At 38.0% G+C, this 21,625-nt stretch overlaps 1 protein-coding gene across 3 annotated transcripts in view; it reads right to left on the reverse strand.

Moving 5' to 3' along the window:
* The window catches only part of grm3 (glutamate receptor, metabotropic 3), a 39,749-nt gene that overhangs the window by 5,271 nt on the left and 12,853 nt on the right, over window positions 1–21,625 (reverse strand). For 2 of the 3 annotated variants that reach the window (XM_043265089.1, XM_043265090.1), the window contains 4 exons: window positions 19,073–19,683; window positions 15,541–16,414; window positions 4,694–5,769; window positions 2,067–2,244 (listed from right to left, as the gene is read on the reverse strand). In XM_043265089.1, coding sequence (XP_043121024.1) covers window positions 2,067–2,244; window positions 4,694–5,769; window positions 15,541–16,414; window positions 19,073–19,531 — 2,587 coding nt within the window. In that variant the 5' untranslated portion in view covers window positions 19,532–19,683. Of the gene's footprint in view, window positions 1–2,066; window positions 2,245–4,693; window positions 5,770–15,540; window positions 16,415–18,157; window positions 18,260–19,072; window positions 19,684–21,625 lie in introns of those variants that run through there. The other variant, XM_043265091.1, reaches the window with a different exon arrangement.

Consider the following 21,625-nt stretch of genomic DNA (forward strand, 5'->3'; position numbering starts at 1 on the left):
TTTTCAGAATCTGCTATGTTAATTACCAAAATAAGAGGATCATGCAAAATGCATGTTATTTAGCACTGACCTGAATAGGATATTTCACAAATAAGATAATTAAAATAAGTTAAATAAATAGTCCACATGACTTTTTTTTTTTACATTTATGAAAACTGTTTACCTCCCACTGAATTTTTAATAATTAATACTCCATAGTTGTTTTTTGATTTAGTGATAGTTGTTTAGTTGTTCTTGTTTGTCCTGAAGAGTTCAATTGCCCGATGTTCTTAATAAAAACACTTCAGGTCACACAAATACTTTTCCATAATTGTTTTTGTATTTCCAACAATATGTGATTTTTGAGATCCTTCTTTTCACATTGAGGACAACTGAAGGACTATCATAGAGGACGAAAAACGTATAACGAAAAACAATGCATTAAGAGACAGGGGGTGAAAACATTTGCAATTTGAAAGTCAGGGTACATTGAACCTTCTTTTGGGAAACATAGCTATTTTCTGTAGCCTCCGAAGGCAAGTACCAAAAGAATGTGATATTTAGGCAAAATAAGAAAAATCTTCACATCTCCATTCTGTTCAAAAGTCTCCAATGCATGTTCTCAAAATGACAAATTTCATACTGTGTTTACAAGCTTCGCCGTGAACTGCAGCAATAGGGATGTATGTTAAAATGCAATTCCAAACACAGCCAGGCCAACTTTGCATAAAAGGCACCACAAACTTTTTTTACCAAGTTCACCGACATGCTTTTCCCCTGATTTGATTCTCCTCTCATCACCTCCCTCCCCCTCCTTTTTCCTCATAGCGGGTGACTGTATGTGATCTCTTCTCTGCAGTGTCTTCTCTTCTTTGCAGTGCCTGTCATGTTATTTATTAGACGGATGAAATGTAAATAAAGATGAAACTGTTTACCTGATCTGTTTTTGTGCTTGTGAATAATGCATTAGAGCAGAAGCTGTTGTCTGCGCACACATGTGCTTATTACCCAGCATCAGGCGGCAGAACGGCCGCTCAGCCGCACCTTTCCTCGGGGCTCTTACACAACTGCTCTGTGTGACAATGCTGACATTAAAATCCTCAGTGTAAATTGGCATATCAAAGGGCTGTAATAACTACAAACCGTCTGCGTAAGCACTGCGGAAAGTTCAACACTGGCAACCGGTTGGCCTTGTGCGTCACTTGTATTGTATGTATATAGAGCACAAATGAATTGCTTTGCAGCATTTTCTAATTTTGTGCTATTTTTTGTGGGTGAGCCTGTTTGCAGGTTTGCATAATTGTGTAAGTATATAATATATGTTCACATTAGACCCATCATGCCACAACCATGGCAATAAATTCAACAATAACAAAATTGTTATTGCATTATTATGGCGTTCTAAATTTGTTTAAGCCTGTGTCGGAATTAAATTAATAATATATGCTCTCTAAACATAATTCAACTGATCGATTGAGGCAATTTATTTTAAATATTGAGTTTATACTGTCTCTTGACCCTAGTTGTCCTGGGTAGTTGCCAGTCTGCTAAGTGGAAATTGTATGTCTGATTGCTTATGTAGGTATACGTTTTATTTTTCATTTATTGCAATAACAATTTTATTATCCAGTTTTTTGTGTGTGTGTTTGTCCAAGGCCCTGCTCTTGACCCTGGTTTAAACATGATGGGTGACCTTGGTAGTTGCCTGATAATCTGCTACGTCTGTAGTCTGCTTGCTTAGAAATGTAAAAAACATAAAAAGAAACACTTTACTATAGGTACCAGTTCTCATTATTAACTAGTTGTTTATTAGCGTGCCTCTTATTAACATATTGGCTGTTTATTAGCACTAAAAGTAAATGTAGTACAGTATTCTGCATTGCCATGTTCTATATTCTTAATCTTACCCAATACCTAAATTTAACAACTACCTTACTAACTGTTAATAAGAAGCAAATTAATGAGTTTGAGGCAAAGGTTGTAGTTTAATTGGTTCTTAATAGCGAGCTTAACTGAAGCTTACAATAAAGCGATACTTAAACTTCAAATACTGCAATATATATTTTTGTTATGTGTTTAGATCTCACCGTGGGACGCGTAGCTAGTGGCCGGCCCGCTCACACTGAACCGGTTCATGTTTAACCGGTGACTGGTGACGTTCTTCTGAGGCTGGAACATGATGATGTGGACTTTGGGGGCAAACATGCAGCCCAGCACCACAAATCCACTCAGACTGACAGATATACACATGGTTGTGGTTTGGACCTGAGAGAGAGAGAGAGAGAGAGAGAGAGAGAGAGAGAAGGGATAACCACAATTCATTTCTCACCCTCATTGTCTCTATGGTGACTTCCATTCATTCCTATAATCAGAAGCTATTAGTTGTAACTATCAAGAACCCCCTTGGCTAATAAAGAGGTAGAGCACGGGGGTATAATAACAGTGACATTTAGCAAAGTGCTGCGTAAATAGCATTTGATTAGAAGTAGTTCAACGTCTCCCATTAGCAACGTAATTTTCCTCCCTCCAGTTTTAGATCTTCTTCTTGTTCCCCGCGGTCCCCCGTCAAGGCGTACCGCTGTTAGTGAACGAATAGGAGGACGAATATAACGCTAAAGTGAACAGGAATTTCTCAGCCCCGGGGGAATGTAGACCTTCACTTACAATCCAACGCTGTTCCGCTTAAGGAACGATTTCACAGAGAGCTAAATGAACGGTATGATCCGTTTCAGTTAGGCTTTTATCTCATTATGACTTATCAGCGGGTTCCCCATGCGCGTATGTTCATGTCCTGCTAAAAATATGCGAACCGATAAGCTGTTCTGTTAGTCTTGCTCGTATTGGCTGCAGTGTAATCAGCGTGAGGCATCTTACAAAGCCGTCCTTATTCTGTTGTGTTTTACTCTGTCGGTTCGTAGCTCTGCATGCGTTTGCACTCAGGGTTTCTGTATCTTTCAACTATCCTGTGCTTCTACGGGCATCAGCATTCTGCGCGAACAGTCTCTGAGGGCCGCGTCTCTTGAGCAAAGAGCCTCTCTTTGCACTTCATTGACTGCGGCCTAGTAAGATACGTTTTCGTCCTGCTCACTGCAAGAAATCCTCTTTGCGTCAGCAGGCTGTCTACATGGTCCAGTTTCTCTCTTGAGTGGCAATGCTGTTTGGGTACTTCAAGCTGGTTTGGTGAATGACAAGCTCAGTTATAGAGACTGAATCGCTCTATGTGATATATTTATTGCATCAACGAGCTATTGAGAAGTTTCTGTTGAGGCTAGTGTTTGCTGAAGATTTAAATTTGTCAACAGATTTCTATCTGACAGTTCTGCTTACTTGGTGTAATTCCTAATACACGTAACAGCTATCCGAACAGCAGGCGTCTTGCGGTCCCACAAGCGCGGATACAAGACAACGTTGTCTGTTTTGCATGTTAATGGATTTTTTTCTGGTTCCGCTTTTCAGCTCAGATCAGTTTGCTTCATTCTCACTAAAGCTGATTAAATCTAGCTGTGTTCAGTTAGCTTCAGGTACTTTCATTTGATTTGGGCAGTATTTCTGCTTATGTCAGACAGGACTGGGTATAATTCAGTTATGTTAAGAATCGTTTACCTTTAAATTCATGAGCTGGAAATGTAATCGATTTGGGCCCAAAGAAAGCTAGATTCCTTTCAGTTTGTACAATAACAAATATTGCTTTGTTTAAAGTAAAAAGATAAGTACGATATCCCCCACCATTAGGATTGAGGTAGAAGGCTCACAGTTGCATGTTGATGTTGTTAATAATTATTAATATTAATTAGTTCTCTGATAATTCAAGTTATTCAATAAGGATGTATTATTTTTTTATATATATAATTGCAAACATATTCATTATTCATCGCATCATATGCCAATTCTGGGAATCATTAAATCTGAATTTATAGACTATATGTGACCCTGGACTACAAAACCATCATAAATACAGTAGCGCTATTATATTTGTAGCAATAGCCATATAGCCAATAGTGCATTGTATGGATTAAAATGATAGATTTTTCTTTTATGCCAAAAATCATTGGGATATTAAGGCAGCGATAATGCTTCATGAAGACATTTTGTAAATGTTTAACCATAATTATATAAAAATGTATTTTTTTGATTTATAATATGCATTGCTAAGGAATTGATTTGCGATTTTCTCAGTATTTATACTTTATTTATTCAGCCAATTATGACTGGTTTTGTGGTCCTGGGTCACTTGAATTTTTTTATTCAGATTTTGTTATTTGATTTATCTGCTAGTGCGAGAATTTTTACACTTTTGCAAAAATAAATTAATATAATGAGCAACTACAAATGTAAAATTCTATAGATCTGTCTGTGCACAAGGCCTTTGAAACATCTTTAAACTTTCAGACGAGGCTTAATGAATACATCATTCAAGATTTGCATCGACAAACCTTGCTTTTCTACTTAAAGAGATGTTCACACAAAAATTTAATTTTTGTCATTATTTCATAGCAGAACAAAAAAAGATACTGGCAACTAAACAACTTTGGAGACCAATGACTTTCATTGTATGGAGAAAGAATATCTTGTTATTTTGTGCCTCACAGAAGAAATCATAATGACATAAACGGTGACAGAATTAAATATTTAGGAGATTTCGCCCTTTTAAAGTTACACTATGAATTTCAGTTTAATTTAATTTTACAGAATTACTTGTTACTGTCAGACGTACCCTGTAGTCACTGGAGGTGACGTAGAAGATGGGCAGGAAGGCCAGCCAGATGATACAGGTGGTGTACATGGTGAAGCCAATGAACTTGGCCTCATTGAAGTTCTCTGGACACTTGCGGGTCTTGAAGGCGTAGACCGTGCAGAGGACCACCAGAACCACGTCGTAGCTGAGCGACAGCAGCATGCTAGAGTCCCGTACGTTACATTTCAGGATGACAGTCTGACGTTTCTCCGGCGTTGTGAACCGTCGTGTTCCAGGCACCTCCACGAGTAGCCAGACGGACACCAACAAAAGCTGCACGGAGATCAACGACAGACAGATAAACACCTGTGAGCTGGGACTGATGAAGCGTGGCCGCTGAGCCCCGCCCTCTTTAACGCCGCTGAAGATGCGAGCGATGCGATTGGTCTTCGTGAGCAGGGCTGAGTAGCATACCGCGAACGAGGTACCGAGGCCTAACCGCCTCAGCGTGCACACGACAGGCGAAGGTTTTGCGATGAATATGAAAGTCATGACGTAGGACATGAAGACGCCCAGCAGCAGGATATAGCACAGCTCACGACCGGACGCTTTGACCAGCGGCGTGTCATTGTGTCGAATGAAAACGACGAAGACCATTAAAGTACATATGAAGCCAACGCATGCAATCGAGATGGGTCCAATGGCCCAAGCATCCTCCCACATGATGTAGTCCTCAGGAAGGTCATAGCATCCAGTCAGGTCGGGACGGGGCCATTGGCCGGGTGCACAGGGCATGCACGTGAACTCATCCGGCAGGTATTCGTAGGGCTCACAAGGAGTACAAATCCAGCAACAGTATTCGCCTGCTTGCATCTTCTTCATCTCGTTGGGAGCGCAAGGGTCGCTGCATTGAGACGTGGGTACATCTGCTCCCCTCGGCCAACCGATCAAACCCTCGTTTAGGGAAAGACTCTCTGCCCACTCTCCAACCTGGATATAAGTGAACTTGTCGCTGCCTGGCACACGCTGATAGTTGAAGATGTTGTATCGGCCCATTCCGTCGCCATAAGCGTCAAACTTTACTTGATTCTCTGAGCCGGCAGGGGAGAACGGAGCTTGAGAGAGTACAAGAAAGAGGGGAGAAGTTAATTTACACATATCAAGCGGAACGAAACACATTATTAACTCAAGAACAGATAGTTCCCTTTATGACTGTCTTTGGTTATTATCAGTAAGTATGTAAACGGCTTCAGGCTCATGAAGCAATTATAGTAGGCAAAGAAAAGTATCATCAAATCTCTAAACAAAATGACTCTGCAACGCCATTCTACTTTGAACGAAGAATGTATCGAGGGTTTGATAAGGAATCGGGCTGCTTACTGTCAGGGTTTATGTGCTAGGTATTGGTTTTATCGTTCATATGAAGTCTCCCACACACCTCTGTACCGTAGCTTGGGGCTCTGGGAGTAAGTGTCCTTGGTCAGCACATTGCAAAATAAGACACGGGCAAATGAGCACAGAGGAGCTGATGCTTCTGTCTTTCGTTTTGGCCTCAGGGAGAATGATATATTGTGAACCAGGAGAAAAGACGAGAAAGAAAATGCCCCTCAAGGGATGATGGTGAAACTGTCACTACTGTTTGTACAAGTGATTATTTTTCTATATAGGGGCAAGAGAAAGAGTGAGAAGTGGAGTTGTAGAGATGTTGACAGAAGTTTTTACACTCTGGCTCTGGTTCTATCTATCTGTCTATCTGTCTGTCTGTCTAACGTATTAATATAATTGTTATTATTCGTTTTATAAATACACACACACACATTAGGCTTTGTTGGGGATCTGAATATGTATATTATGCATTTATAATAGTGGCATGATATTTATATGCTTATTTTAATATGTAGACACACAAATAGTAGGCTACATCCAAACTCGGTGCAGTGCATTTTCTCTGCATGGTGTAATTGCTCAGAGGTCTCTGAAAGCTCGCTGCTGGATGATGATTCATCAGATAAGGAAAACAGGTTAGAAGTTATGAACCCCATCATTCACAAAGATAACGTCAATGTCAACACCCATGCACTCACGCTCCCACTTATACACACACACACACACACACACACATACACACATGCGGCTGAGATGCAATGAAATCCACACACGTCTTGCTGTATTCGAGAACTTCATTGTGTGCTGGATCAAATTAACCTTCTGTGGCCCATAGTTCATTTCTTCATAGCTCATCTGTTCGTTCCAGAATTTGATGGCATGCGACCCTCGATAATGTGTAATCATCCCTCATTGGCAGCAGATGTTGAGCACACCCCTATATTAAATAATCAGCATCTGGTAACAGGATAATTAACTGTAATATAATTACCCGTTACAAACACTAATTGCAGTTAATTAGCTTGCGCTGAGCCTCCAAGGATATGGACATACCTATTGTGGGATAAATGCTTTACATATAGGATTTACAGCGACAATCTGATATCTATCTATCTATTGATGGATGTATAGATATTGGGGTTATGGTTAAGGGTAAAATACATCTATCAGTGATAGGTTGATGGATAGATTATTATAAACAAAATGCATAGATTATATCATGTGTGTATAGATAGAAATGGGATTATGATTAAAATATATTTTGAATTGGTCATAATTTGATTTGATCAATCAATCAATCTCTTGAGTTCTTTTTAAAAATAATTACTTTGCTGTACATTTTTACACTTTTATTTCATGATCTTTTGTTGCCTTGTGTCATTCAAATGGCAAAGTTATATCGCGGACAAAAACCACAAACCAACTGCTGGGATGCTTTTGACACAGATACAGTAAATCAACAAATCAGGCTTGTAGTCTGACGGTGTCTTAGAATAGCTTTATTGATCTGAACAGATCCGGCAAGAGCAGTTTAACCTGTGTGAGAGGAGCAATTCTGTCTATTACTGCTCAACACACATCACTCAGACTGCTTGTGGAGCCGAGAGACATAAACACTCACAGACCGACAGAGGATGAAAATGAATTTATAATTCACCTCTCTTTCATTGTAGGGGTTTCACAAAGTTGTTTACAGATTTTGACACATTAAGGAATTAACTATAGCAAAAAAAATAAAATAAACCCAGCTAAAACCAGCCTAAGATGGTTAAGAGGGATGGCCAGGCTTGGAGACCAGCTGGAATTGACCAGCTACTTTCAGCCTAAGACCAGCCAACCAGCCTAGGCTGCTTTTTTCCCAACAGAGTGTGCATCATATCGAGTTTATAAACACAGTCAGGTGTGTTATGCACTTAGAAACCTCACTTTTACTACCTTAATAGTCCTGTATGTAAGACATTATATTTGTCGTTTTGCTGCTATCTTCCATATGAACTATCGGCGCAATGGTGAGGATTATTCCATTATTATCAGTTCTGCAGGTTACATCTTTACACCTGTAGGTGGAGACAAGTGACTCTTCATGAGCAAGTCATTGATTAATTTGGCCAATTTATTCCAAAACACTGATTATTTCAGCACATAAATCAGTAATGTGTTGAATAAGGCACTCAGTCAATGCAGCTGCAACCGAACCAAAGTTTTTAAGATAAACTAGATAAATTGTTACTTCATACAATAAAGTGTATGTTTATCGATAAATAAATCCATTAACCTAAAGGTTGCACTGAAATTTCGGCTGCCAAAAAATAGCATTTTTGGTTTTTTAGGTGAAAAAGAAGAACAGATGAAAATACAAGCCGGAAATATATATAATATTTATGGTGTGTATATATTATACTGTGCTGCAGCGTGTTCTTTCTTAGTTCATGTTAACTAATGTTAATTTATGAACCCTATTTTAAAGTGTTACAATTATTAAAATAAATTCAGTTTTGTTACTTTCAGTAAAAGTGTGGTTATTTTATAGACTTTTTTTTTTTTAATTCAGTATCATTAAAAATTGTGTTAAAAAAAGGACCGATAAAATTACTTTGTATTATTTAATAAAATAATAAATAATCATTACAAAGCATTTTCGTTTTTAGTTTTCGACCAACTGCATCCAGAATTTTCGGTTTCGGCCTAGAATTTTCATTTCTGTGCACCCCTACATAAAACGCTATTTTCAACCGAAAATGCTCGTTTTTTTGTAGCAACTTGTGCAGTCTCACTTTCTGTCTCTCTCAGGTAATATACACTTGTCAGTTACTCTTTAAGCTCCGTGGTAACACTATTTTCCGTTTTGACAGAGACACATAGAGTTGGCGATGTGACATCACTGCTGAGCATGATCCGCTTGACTCTGAGGTACCACAACATGTCAATCTCGCACCCGAGACATTTCCAAAATTCAGGGCTTAAAAACAACATATCTCTACTGTGCACACCTATGCAACTGACAGTCGCCATTCAGATACAGCTTTCCTGTCAAAGACCCCCCCAACTCACCCCGCCACACACACACACACACACACACACACACACACACACACACACACACGTTCACAGACATACGCACAGCTGAATTTGACAGTTGTGTTTTGAAGAGCTTCTTCACAGAGAAAGGAGAGCAGAAAGAAATGATAAAGAGGTGTGTCATGAGTAGATAGCAGAGGTGGAGGACTACTGTTACATGATTTGACTCGAGTTGCACATTTAAGGATTTGTGACTTGCTTGGCTAAATGAAATGACTCAGGAGTCTGCTTGGACTTGTGGAAAATGATGCAACAATGTTATAACAATGAATTATTTTGCAAAATGAACATCTAAAACCTCTCAGTCTACATTTACACAGTGCACAGTCATACAAAAGCATGCCATTTACATTGCTTACGAGAGACACTTAGGACTGAATTATTATTATTTTTTATTTATTTAACTGATTGTATCTTTTCTGTATATATTGATTAAACTGCTGGAGTTAAATTGATTCGTTTTATGTTTTAGGTCCTTTTTTGAAATTTTGAACACTTTTAATTTTCACTCTGTACAAAATAAAATACTGAAACATTTTTCAAAATGTGTAAAAATAGTTTAGCAGATGAAAACAATTTTGGAACAGTGCGTGGGTGAGCAAGTATAAGTAAAATAGTAATATGAATAAGTAGTTTAAACTAAAAAAATGTCTCAAATATAATTATCATATTTCACTAAGCCCGCATTAATTGCTTAATGCATATTTTATTTTATTTTTGTGGAAACTGTGGATCAATTTAGTACAATTTAGTTAAAGTTTTTGTGATCTATTTACTATATTTTTGTTCTTCTTGTAACAGAATTTAGCTACAGCTGACAGAATCAGCTTTTAGATGTAGACAAAACAACAGTATGTTTCTCAACAGTTTCTTTTCCGATATTTATAATTCATAAAGTTCATTTCCTGTCGGGAAATAAATAAGTAATATAAGGCACTTTTTGTTCTGTGTCATTACTTGATTCTTAGCAGGACAGCTTGCATGAGGTGACTCACTGACTTGACATTTTTTCCTTACAGTCTTGCCTGTGGTTTACCACCTCTGCTAGATAGCTGTGGATGTGTTTATGGCTCTTTCCAGCTATATAAATGCGCAGCAGTTTGGATACGGTATTGTGAGATTGTGTCGTATGAGCGCAGAGATGCTATCCATGCCTGACTTTCCCACATCGCTGTTTACATGACAATAAATCTTCCACAGAGCAACAAATACATAAGCTCTTTTTTCTGCGGTGCCACTTCAGTGTGCGTGTGTGTGTGCGTGTGTGTTAATGGTGGGTGGATGAGCGATTGCTTTGTTTCATAGTGTATTATGATGTTGCTCTCTGTGTGTGTGTGTGTGTGTGTGTGTGTGTGTGTGTGTGTGTTTAGAATGTAAGCAAGGTGAAAACTCTTCTGTAGCTGCTCGGTGTCAAACGCTTCTGCTGCTCCGAAAATATACCATCGCGAAAATAATAATCTATTGTTGTGAGGCATGATAAATATTTACTCCAGATCTGTGAATTTGAGAGGCGGCTAATTAGTTGTAAGTGATCTAGTGGCTGCAGATGGAGGTGATGCTTAAATCCCAGCTTTCAGTGTGTGTGTGTGTGTGTGTGTGTGTGTTTGTGTGGCGATGGTGGGTGGACGAGCAATTGTTTTGTTTCGTGGTGTGTGGGTTGAAAGTGTCTGAGAAAAGAAAAAAACACAAATATCCTATTGTGTGTGTGTGTGTGTGTATCTTGATAGCTCATTTCCAGATTCCACCTAGACATTATTTTGAAGCATCACAGGTGTTTCCGACACAAAGGAGACTGTTTCAAAAGGTTAGTGGTTGAATTATACTGCCCTCTAGATACCTGTATATATCTATATATAAATTGTGTGTGTGTGTGTATTCTGTACTGTTTGTTTCTGTATTTCTGTATTTTAATTTGATTAAAAATTTACATTTTATTACAAAGTAATGTAGATTGCAATTTTAATTGCATGCATTCTTCATGGAGAAATATATAGAGAAATATATATTTTTGTAATTAACTGATGCATTTTTACACAAATTTCTTAACTAACATGAACAAATAACGATCAATATATTTCTTACAGTATTATTAATCTTTGTTACACAGTTAATAAAAATTATTCGCTCATTGTTAGTTCATGTTAGTGCATTAACTAATGTTAACAAGCGCAACTTGTGATGATAATAATGCCTTAGCAAATGCTGAAATTGACATTAACCAATATTAATAAATGCTGTAGAAGTTTCGTCCATTCTTAGTTCATGTTAGCTAATAATATTAACTAATGTTGACTAATTAATCCTTATTTTAAAAAGTTTTTGGTTGCATGACATTGTGTGTGTGCGTGCGCTGTGTATATTTATTATACATTTAAGGAAAATATGTTCACATATTCAGTATATTTATATTTAATATAAATTCATGTATTTTATATGCATGTAAATATTTAAAAAAATGTTACGTATGCGAGTGTATGTATATATACATAATAAATATACACAGTACACACGTAAATTATTTGATGTGGGATTAATTGTTTGACAGTACTGATATTCATAATGCATTTATGCATTTGTCATTTAAAATGTATAAAGCCCTACAACTGCAACAAAAATGGCTTACAGTTATAATTTTAGCAATATCTGTTTTTTAATTTGGCCGGCAAAAGAGCACTTTGCCAGTTTTTCACGACAAAAAAAAAGAGCACAAGCTAAAACCAAGTTTAAATAGTACAGTTGCTCCCGTGTAAAGCATTTCAGATATACAGTATCACGTATGACTTTAATTTTAAGATGTTGTCTTAGCAGGTAATAGAAAGCAATAAAGATTGTGCGGTGTTTGTGTTTAGTGTCTAAAGGAGCGGGACTCAATGGAAGTACTGTATTTCTCTCTGTCTTGCTTTCTTCTTCTCTTTGTTGACAGAACTCCCCTCTGTAACCCTACTGGATTACCTCACCACTTGATGCCATGTGGCGACCTAATTGCTATAGCAACGGCATGTTGCCACAGTGTGTTAGGGTATTCGAGGAGTCAGGCTCTTGGAGATGTGACAGGCTCCTCACAGCACAGAAACGCTCTGACGGAGGGTAAGGTTTTTACACAACACCACTGACAAGAGGAGCTGCCTGCGAATAGCACTTTGTGACATCCAGCTAACCTCTTCTAACACTTTTAACATGCAATAAGCCATAAACAAGTCCTGCTGGAGGAATGTTCTCTATAAGGAGGACGAATATTCTTCAGGGTTGTGGAGTAGATGGTACACTTGGTGTTTGTGTTTGTCCATCTTTGGGTGATTCAGTCACAGAAGATCAGTTGAGATGTTCGCAATTAACTATATATCAGATATTAGTATGTTAAAATGTGTATGCAGTGGATTTAATCAAAGGAATAGTTTGGCCAAAAATTTACATTCTGTCATCATTAATTCACTCTCATGTTTTTTCAGACCCGTTTGAGTTACAGTTATTAGTAAAATAAAGCTAAAACGGTTTATTACTTGAAGCTGCAGTCTTTTGTGTGCAGTATTTACAAAATGTATATAATAACCGATTACGCCATGAATCAATTTTCCAAACCGTGTTTTTGGCTTGTCCTGAATCACTGTGGTAACGGACTGCAGCTTAAAATATGAACTAAAATAGACTTTAACTGAAATAAAGTATTTTAAAAATAGTTGCGAAATTTGCTAAAAAAATGTAGAACAAATAAAATTATTAAAAAAAGTAAACAAAATGAACTTTAAAATGAAAACAAAAATATATATAAAAATAAATATATATATATATATATATATATATATATATATATATATAAAAAAATCTAAATACTTTAAAAAAATAGTATCTCATCAATAATAATAAATGTTACAAACAACAAAAAAACACTTTTACTTATTACTAATGTTAAATAGTTAATTTATTTATTTGTTTTATAATGGATCATTTTACGCTCTTCATATTAATTATTATTAGAATACTGTACAGTTTTATATATATATCACTTACTTTTTGTAACAGAATGTGCTTTTTTTTTTTTTTGATCAACTATCGCGTTAGGGAAGACATCCGATTCCAAGCTCTAGGTTTTGGAACAGAGCAAATGTTAATATCAAGTGTAAATGGGCTGCAGCTGGTCATACAAAAAGCCAAAAAGGTGTGCATCCGAGTCTGAAAACCAGTCAAACGAATGACAAACAGACTCGAAAAATGTGAAAGCACCTTTAGTAATAATAGTCTTCCCACAGACTGAAAGAGAGCTAGAGAAGGGGCAGCTGTGTGAACTTTGTGAGTCAGAATGCTGGGAATCGCAGAGGGACTTAATTCTTCACTGTAGGGAGGAGAATGTGAACTGTAAATCCTTCTGGGCTTCTTTTCTCATCTCTACCATCTTTCCTCCGCTTCTCTCTTTCTCCATGGCAGATCATCTATACCAGCAGCCTTGTTTTCGATTCCAAGCACATCTACGATCATTCTCACTCCACAAGCTCCTCCATTCTGTCTTTTCTGTGTGTCTCTCTCTCTACCTCCATCTCCTCTGTCTGCATGATGATGACGTTTTTTTTTCCCCCTCCTGTTCTCCTGCATGGCTTGCCTCCTGCCTCCCTCTCAATCGCCCCAGACAGCAAACCCCACACGTCTTTGATTCTGCGCTTGAAAAATGAAGATGGTGAACTTCAAAGAGAATGTTCTTCTGCTGATGCGTACCAGCCCACTCAACCTCTCTCCCGTCATTTTATCTGCCCGATCTTTCTCTCTTTCTCTCTCTTACTCTTTCCATCTGTCTTTGTGTCTGTTTCTCTCTTTTCTGTGTGTGAAACTAGCGTTACCTCCCTCTGCCGCTCTGTCTTTTATACATGCACACATATGCACTGTACAAAAAGTACTGTGGCAGTACAGTGATAGTATCATAGGGAAAAAGCATGTATTTTATTGTAGTTTTATCTATCTATCTATCTATCTATCTATCTATCTCTCTATCTCTCTATCTATCTATCTATCTATCTATCTATCTATCTATCTATCTATCTATCTATCTATCTATCTATCTATCTGTCTGTCAGTATATAAATACTGTATATGAATCAAAAGCAACAGTAAAAACATTTAAAATGCTACAAACTATTTCTATTTCAAATATCGCTCTATTCTATTTCTAACTTTTTTCTTGGTTTTACAAAAAAGGTAACATGTTCCATTAAAAACGGGACTACTGTTTTCAACAATAATAATATTCCAAAATGTTACTTGGACACCAAATCAGAATAAAATTATTTCTTAGGGATCATGTGACTGCTGAAAGTTCTATGCCATCGTAGGAATAAATAAAATGCAAAAAATAAATATGTTAAGAAAGAAAACAGTTGTTTTAAACTGTAATAATATTTCACAAAATTACTGTAAAATTACAAAATTACTGTATTTTTGATCAAATAAATGTATTCTTGAAAGATAAAGAGAATGCATAAAAGATTTCTATTAAACATTTATATATATATATGCATTCTGATGCATTGTACACCACTTGTACTAACACCAAAATGTACTAACCATGGTATTTTGGGATTTTATTATGGTACCACTATGGTACATCAGATAAGGTACCATGAACTTCAGTTGTACGGTATATTTCCAAATCACACAGTATTACCATCTAATACTCCCACTGTACTATAGTACCATCACAGTACTTTTGTAAGCATAAGCTGTGCTATAGATTAAGGTATTTATTTACATCACTCTGCAGCCTATTTCTTCTCACATTAAGAAATTTCAGCTCAAATCAATATTTAATGTGCATTTATTTATTTATTTGGTGAGTAGTCTTGTAATCAACTAAATTATGCACAGTCTGCTGGTCATTATTGCAAAATAATCCCCTTAGAATGATATAAGACCACTCTGTTTCAAGTGAGGCTCCTGATTACCCTGTCGAGGTTTATTTTGCATCTCTGCATTATCCCTTATGTATTCATTATGCGCTGCTTATGTATAATGTAATTGTGCTGCTGTTCCCATCATCTCTGTTTGACGTAGTCAGAATTCTCTGCATCCTTTCCTCCTCTAAACTTCTAGCTATCGTTTGCTCTCTCCCTCTGTGAGTTTGCCTTTGAATGTGTTTGTGCATAGTCACAGATAAGTGTGGCATAATCCCATCTACTTGCCACGCCAACCTGAGCATGCTGAGCACTTTTACATAGTTTATTTTTACCTGCCTCTCTCTCCTTCAGCTGTCAGTCAACGCCGAGCTCTCAGCGGCGCTGACAGAAGACGCTCAACTCCTGCCTCATTCTCCCAGTCACAATCAAGACACACAGTGCCTCTAATTACAGAACCTGTCGTTTCGGAACCACGGAGTGACACAGATACGCCGCGAACAACGTAAACTCGCAGACTGCGAGGAGAAACACAAAGCAGGTTACCTCTAAAGTTGACGTGAAGTAGAAAGTCCCGGTAGAGTTTCCTGCCGTCAAGACTCCGCATGGCGTCGCACAAGCGTGTGGTGTTGGCGCAAAGAGTCCGTTGCATTCGATGCAAGGCATGCGCCATGGCGTACACAGCGTTTACGACAAACATGATCTTTGATTCAGGCTCAAAATTTGACTTGTCGACGACCAGTTCCGGGTCACAAGGTGGCTTCGGGGTTCCCGCCCCTGCTGTCGAAGCTCCGCCCAACGAACACTGAAACTTTTGTTCCCAGAAGTCTTTGAACCAAGGGTTGCGGTGATTGTTAAGAGGCGTGAGGCTCTGGAAGTAACTGTTAAACTCTGGTATAGGATGAGCCGCAAGCTCCAAAGTGATCGCACCATCCGCCGTGAACTCGTTCCCTTTTACGATGCTCTCTTGCGCCCCCCATCCGTCACTCGCCACCCAGAGGAAAGACGCGTTGAGGCGGGCGGCGGCCGCGATGAGTTCTCGTGCGTCGTCGCTACGCAAAAACAGCACTGCCACGCGGGCCGTGGGCTTTTGCAGAAGCTGGCGAACCACCGCCTCGTACGAAGAGCGTTTCGCGCTCGACCGTCCTACTTTTTCCGAAGTAGCTATGCAGATGTTTCTCAAACGGGCTTGTTGCTCGAAGGCTTCGATTCCCGTTTCTCCGTAGTCACCTTCTGAGGCGACGGTAGAAACATAGGTCCAGTTGAAGGCACGCAGGATTTCCGCCATGGCCTTGGCCTGGTAGAAATCTGGTGGGACGGTGCGTGCGAAGTAGTCGTAGCGGGATTTGTCGCTGAGTTTGGCACTGGTACTGGCGTAGCTGATCTGAGGGATCTGAAATAGTCGCAGCAGGTTGGCAACCTGGGAGAAACACACACAAACATATACTGCATTACGATACCCTGTTTCGATCAATAAGTCAGCACCTTATGAATTAATTATCCAAAGTCTATGATACATAAAATATTCTTTTTTTAGTTATTTGATTGGATCAAGCCACATTAGCCCAATTAAGAGGACGCAGGCAGCCTCAGCAGGGCGGAAATGTTTCTCTTTGGTGAGATGCTGCTTGGCTCTTCCCTATCTCACATCCCACGCACAGAAATGTACGGGATAACGTCTCTTTTCCTGCATAACACTGACACTGGCATGCACAAAGACAGCTCGCAGCTCTTTACGTCAAAGATAGGAGAGAGCCTGCAATTCGATCCTGTTGTATGCAATGTTTATTTCGTGTTTTGGGATGCTCACAGATATGTTCTGCATAGGTTTGCAAAATGCTCCAAATAAGTGTTGCTGACACTTTGTTGATGTTTAGATGAAAAAAATCAGCTTAGACTCAAAATTGATTTTTCTTCATGAAAAATCCTGGTCTTACTGCGATTGATCAGAGCATGTTATTCCAAAGAGGAACAAAGAAATTAAATCATTCCCATTCTACTTTTCTATTTTGCTGACATCACTATGGCCATGCATATTATTGGCTCTTTTAACCGGATTAGGCATTGTTTTAGCCAACCTGAATTTCTTCATTCTGGTATGTAGCATCCATTTCTCAACATAAGAATAAGTTAATCAATGAGAAAAAAATTAGAGTGGGACTTGATTCTGTTGCTCTCTGAAATGCGAAACCGTTTACAAGTTTGAGTTCTTTTTCCCTTCAAGGCCGAATTTATTTGATTAAAAATTCAGTAAAAAGACAATATTATAAAGCATTTTTGCAATTTAAAATAGCTGTTTTCCTTTGGAATATATTTTAAAACATAATTAATTCCTCTGGTGACAAAGCTGATTTTTTTCAGCGGCGTGATCTCTCAGAATTCATTCTAATATGCAGATAAAAAAGAAAACAATGTAAAGGCCTGTCCCTTTTGATCAATTTAATGCATTCTTGCTGATTAAAAGTATTAATTTCTTTTACAAAAAAACTTTTAAACTGCAGACTTTACGAAGATGACAATAGGATGTAAAGCAAAAGCGCCGTCTAAAGACGAGTCCCACAAAACCAAAATTTATTCTTTTTTTTCAGTTTGACGTAAGGTAAACCTGTATTACTTTATCCCTTTGAAAGCTGAGATATGATGTAAAAAAATGGAGGAATGAGGGACAGAAGTGTACACAGTCTCTCAGGAGAGAGTCTGCCAGAGGGAGGGAGGCGGGATTGTCAAACAACAGCCGGTGTCGTGAGAGAAAAACAATGCCCAGTCGTTGGCGATGAAAGGAGAGCGATGGATAACAATGGTTATCTAACGAGAGACCACCGTGAGGTCACAATTCTCTCAGCTCTTTGCCAGAAACAGGGCAATATCGCTAAATAAAACTGCAGGAAGATGGGGGGAAAAGAGTGACAAGGAACAAGAAGAAGACAGAGAGAGGGAACAAGAAGAAAGGAGGGTTAGACAGATTATGGATTTCGGAACTGATAGAGGAAGTCAGCTTTTGCTGAGCCATAAATGGGGAGAGGGTTATGCAAAATTATGCAAATTCCCATGGCTCTGTCACCAGTGGTACTAGAAAGCAACAACGCACAACACACACAATGGTATAGCTGCAGTGCTAATCTGTGCACGTACAAGAGGAAAGGAAAGAGCAAACTGGATTTACAAGAGCAAAGAATGGAAAAGGGGGGTGGCACAGAGTTTTATTTGAGGGCGGCCCTCTAAATAATGGATTGAGTTCTTCATAGTTGGTCAGGAGAAAGAGCTGTGTTGTTTTTTCGCCAAGTAGATTTCTAGAGGGTAAAGAACAAATTTGTGATTCACAAAGCCGAACTTGCAAATAATTCAGTAATTCTGATGAATTCCTCCGAACTCTACACAAATAAAAGAGGCTTATTTAGGTGACCGTGGAATATCTCAAGGGAGGTTATGCTACAGAGACTGGATTTTCTGCTGCTTGTTTAATTTTAGTGAATTAAATGAGCTAATTACACTCAGATCTTGAACATGTTGTTGCAACTAATTTGTGAAACCAAACTGCGTTTAATCCATTTGTTCGGGACAATATGAAACGCTATAAATATTTTAGAAAAAAAATGAAATGGGTTTTTTAATTATTACGCCCTGTATGTTTATTTAGCTTGATTATATTTATTTAAAATTATATTTATTTGAAATTTAGCTTTTTTTCCTGTAGTGTTCCATAATTTATTTATTCCATATATAATGTATTAATGTATTATAATGTACAAACTTGGAAATTACTTGCACTTAAAAAATTTAAGTTGCACATACACCAATGATTATGCTTTATAAGAAAATGTGAGTTCCAAAATATCATTAATAGAAAATACTATTTCAGTCTTTAAATTTTTTTACTTGCCGTTTTTTTCGTAATTTATTTACTTTGTAATTTTCAAGCAATTTTGAATGAAAATAGTTTTAAAGGCATTTTTCACTTTTCTAACAATAACCGATTTGTTCCATAAGCAAACAAACATAATAAATTTAATAATGAATAACTTAACTCATTAATTGTTTTACTATTTTGTGTATTTAGATTAAATTGACTGGTTCTGACCTGTATGGAGACACTGCTAAAAGATCCCCCAATGACACCGGCAATGGCCAGAGGACTGTCTTCCTGAAGAGCGTAGGATCCATCAGGACAGATGAACTCGGTATCATCCACTTTTGTAAGCGAAGCCCTAACAAACTCCAGCGCCTGTTCCAGAGCGTAGGTGTCCCTTGAGCAGGTGTCCAGGATGTGGACCCCCAAAGCCACACCCGGAAGCAGACCTACGTCCTGGTTGATCTGATCTATGGCGTAGAGCATTGCCTCAAGCCGCTGGATGCCTCGGTCTTCATTGATCCGGCCACATTCGTCCATGCCCATGCCCTTTTCGTGGATGGGGAAGAGGCCTCCCAGAACCAGGTCCCCATCGATCTTAATTTCTTTGCGAGGAGAGTCACCGCTGGAGAGCAGGACCCTGGTACCCAAAAGCACCAGGAGCAGAGCACGGACAGCAGACCACATCATTTAAGGGAAGAAGACTGAGGAGGTGTAACTATCAGGTGGGGAGAGAGAGGGTGAAAGGTGGGCGTCAAGGAAATGACAGAGGCATGAAGGGGAAGCAGGGAGCTCTGTCTGGTTACTCATGGAGATCCACAGCACTGGGTTCAGCCTTTGAACTGCACGGAAACAGAAAGAGAGAAAGACACACTATAAGGCAAAGAGGCAGACTAAGTGTTGAAATATAAATGTGAGAAATTTTAATGGTCAATATATGGCGGCTGTAGGACTTTCGGTAAAAAAAGTTTGTTTTCTTTATAAAAGTCTGAAAATTACGCTTTGTTCAAATTCATATGAAATCTTGACAAACAGTTTTGGTGATTGTAAAACTTTTACCAATCAAATAGTTACTCAGACCATTTACCTCTTCCATGATCAGCAGTGATGTATTCAGTTATTATTTAAAAAAACAAACATAAGTTGCTTACAAATTACTGTAGAAGGATTGCAGTTCATTTTTTCATTATTTCTTCTGCTTAACATAAAAGAATGACAAGAGCCAAGAGAAGAACCAAACAGTTGCTTATCTACATTAACTTCCATAATATGGAAATAAATACTATGGAAGTCAAAGACTTCAAAATATCTTTTTGTTCAGCAGAAAAAGAAAATACTGTACGTACAGTTGTGCGACACTGGAGAATGAATACATTATTTGATGTGAGTGATCAGTCTTTAATGTAAGGATGTTGAATAGTTCTCTGATTCTTAAAGCATTTTGTTATTTGGTATTTGAAAATACATTTTTGTATTATTTAATACATGTTTGGTATCTAAAATAGACTTAAAACTGTGTTGTATCTTCTAGTAACGCTTACCACAGACCTTATTTTACTCATGAATCCAAAATTGTCACTATAAAAGCCCAAAGGAAAATCCAGAGGGAACCTGTAGGTCAAAAATGCTAATTCTCTTCTGGGTTTTTGGACTACTACCTGAACAGCTCTATTACTTGCATAGGAAATATCTACCCAGAGGCGTTACAAAGACGGCCGCCGCTTGAACTGAATTAAATAGACTTTTGCTAGTCAGATGAAGAGAGCCAGACTGAAGCATTAGACATTTCAGGGCTTTCCTGTGTTTTTCAGGGTCAGTTTGTTCTCTGTAATCACAGTGTTCTGTTTAGAGTTGAAAGAAGATCGTCTGCGAAAGACATACAGCAGACACGCGCAGACAATCGAATCTCAACAAATTCACCAAACACCAACTCCTCCGCGCCTTCAGTACCCTTACCAACAGATTTGTCAAAACAGATTCTCAACGATGGAAAACACATGAGAAACATAAATTAATCAGCACAGAAGCTCAGACAGATGATGCAACTGTTTAGCTCATTGAGAGACAGAGAGAGAGAGAGAGAGAGAGAAACTAACTTTGTAGCTATTGATAGTGCTATTTTATTAATTTTAGGGTTTTTTTAACCCTTGGTTCACTAAATGAAATATAAAAATCGGGTAATTATCAAGAAACATAGTTATTGTGATTATTACTTCTCGTATGATCAATAGAAAATGTAATGTAATGGTTTATGGGTGAACTATTCCTGTAATGGTTTAAAGTGAAGCATTCCACTGAAAAAGAATAGACATAATGAAATGAAGTTGCGACAAAAAGTCACTTATGTCATTTAGTTCGTTGTTTTTGAATAAAAAAATAGTCCGATACAGTTTAATGGTTTGATCTATAGCAAGATCATTTTTTCGCCTTAGTTTGCCCAAATTAAAGACCTGTTCACACCAAAGATAACTAAAACATAACGATAGTTATAAAAATCATCCTCAAAATAAAGAATAGTCCACACCACAGCTATAACGATAAAGCCACAGAAAAATGATATGGTTGGAATCACTTTCAAGTGATTTTTTCCATCTTTTCCTGAACGATAAAACATTGACAGCCAATCAGAATCCATCCTGCTACAAAGAAAATTTTAAGCGGCAGATCGTTATACGCTCGTGATAAACAGTCAATATCACTATCTAGTGTAAATGCTAACGTCGTTATCTTTAAAGTAGGGCTGTAAAACGATTCATTTGCGATTATCTTATGTATATATTACGT

This window comes from Puntigrus tetrazona, chromosome 18 (genome assembly GCF_018831695.1).
Source record: "Puntigrus tetrazona isolate hp1 chromosome 18, ASM1883169v1, whole genome shotgun sequence".
Lineage (NCBI taxonomy): Eukaryota > Metazoa > Chordata > Actinopteri > Cypriniformes > Cyprinidae > Puntigrus > Puntigrus tetrazona.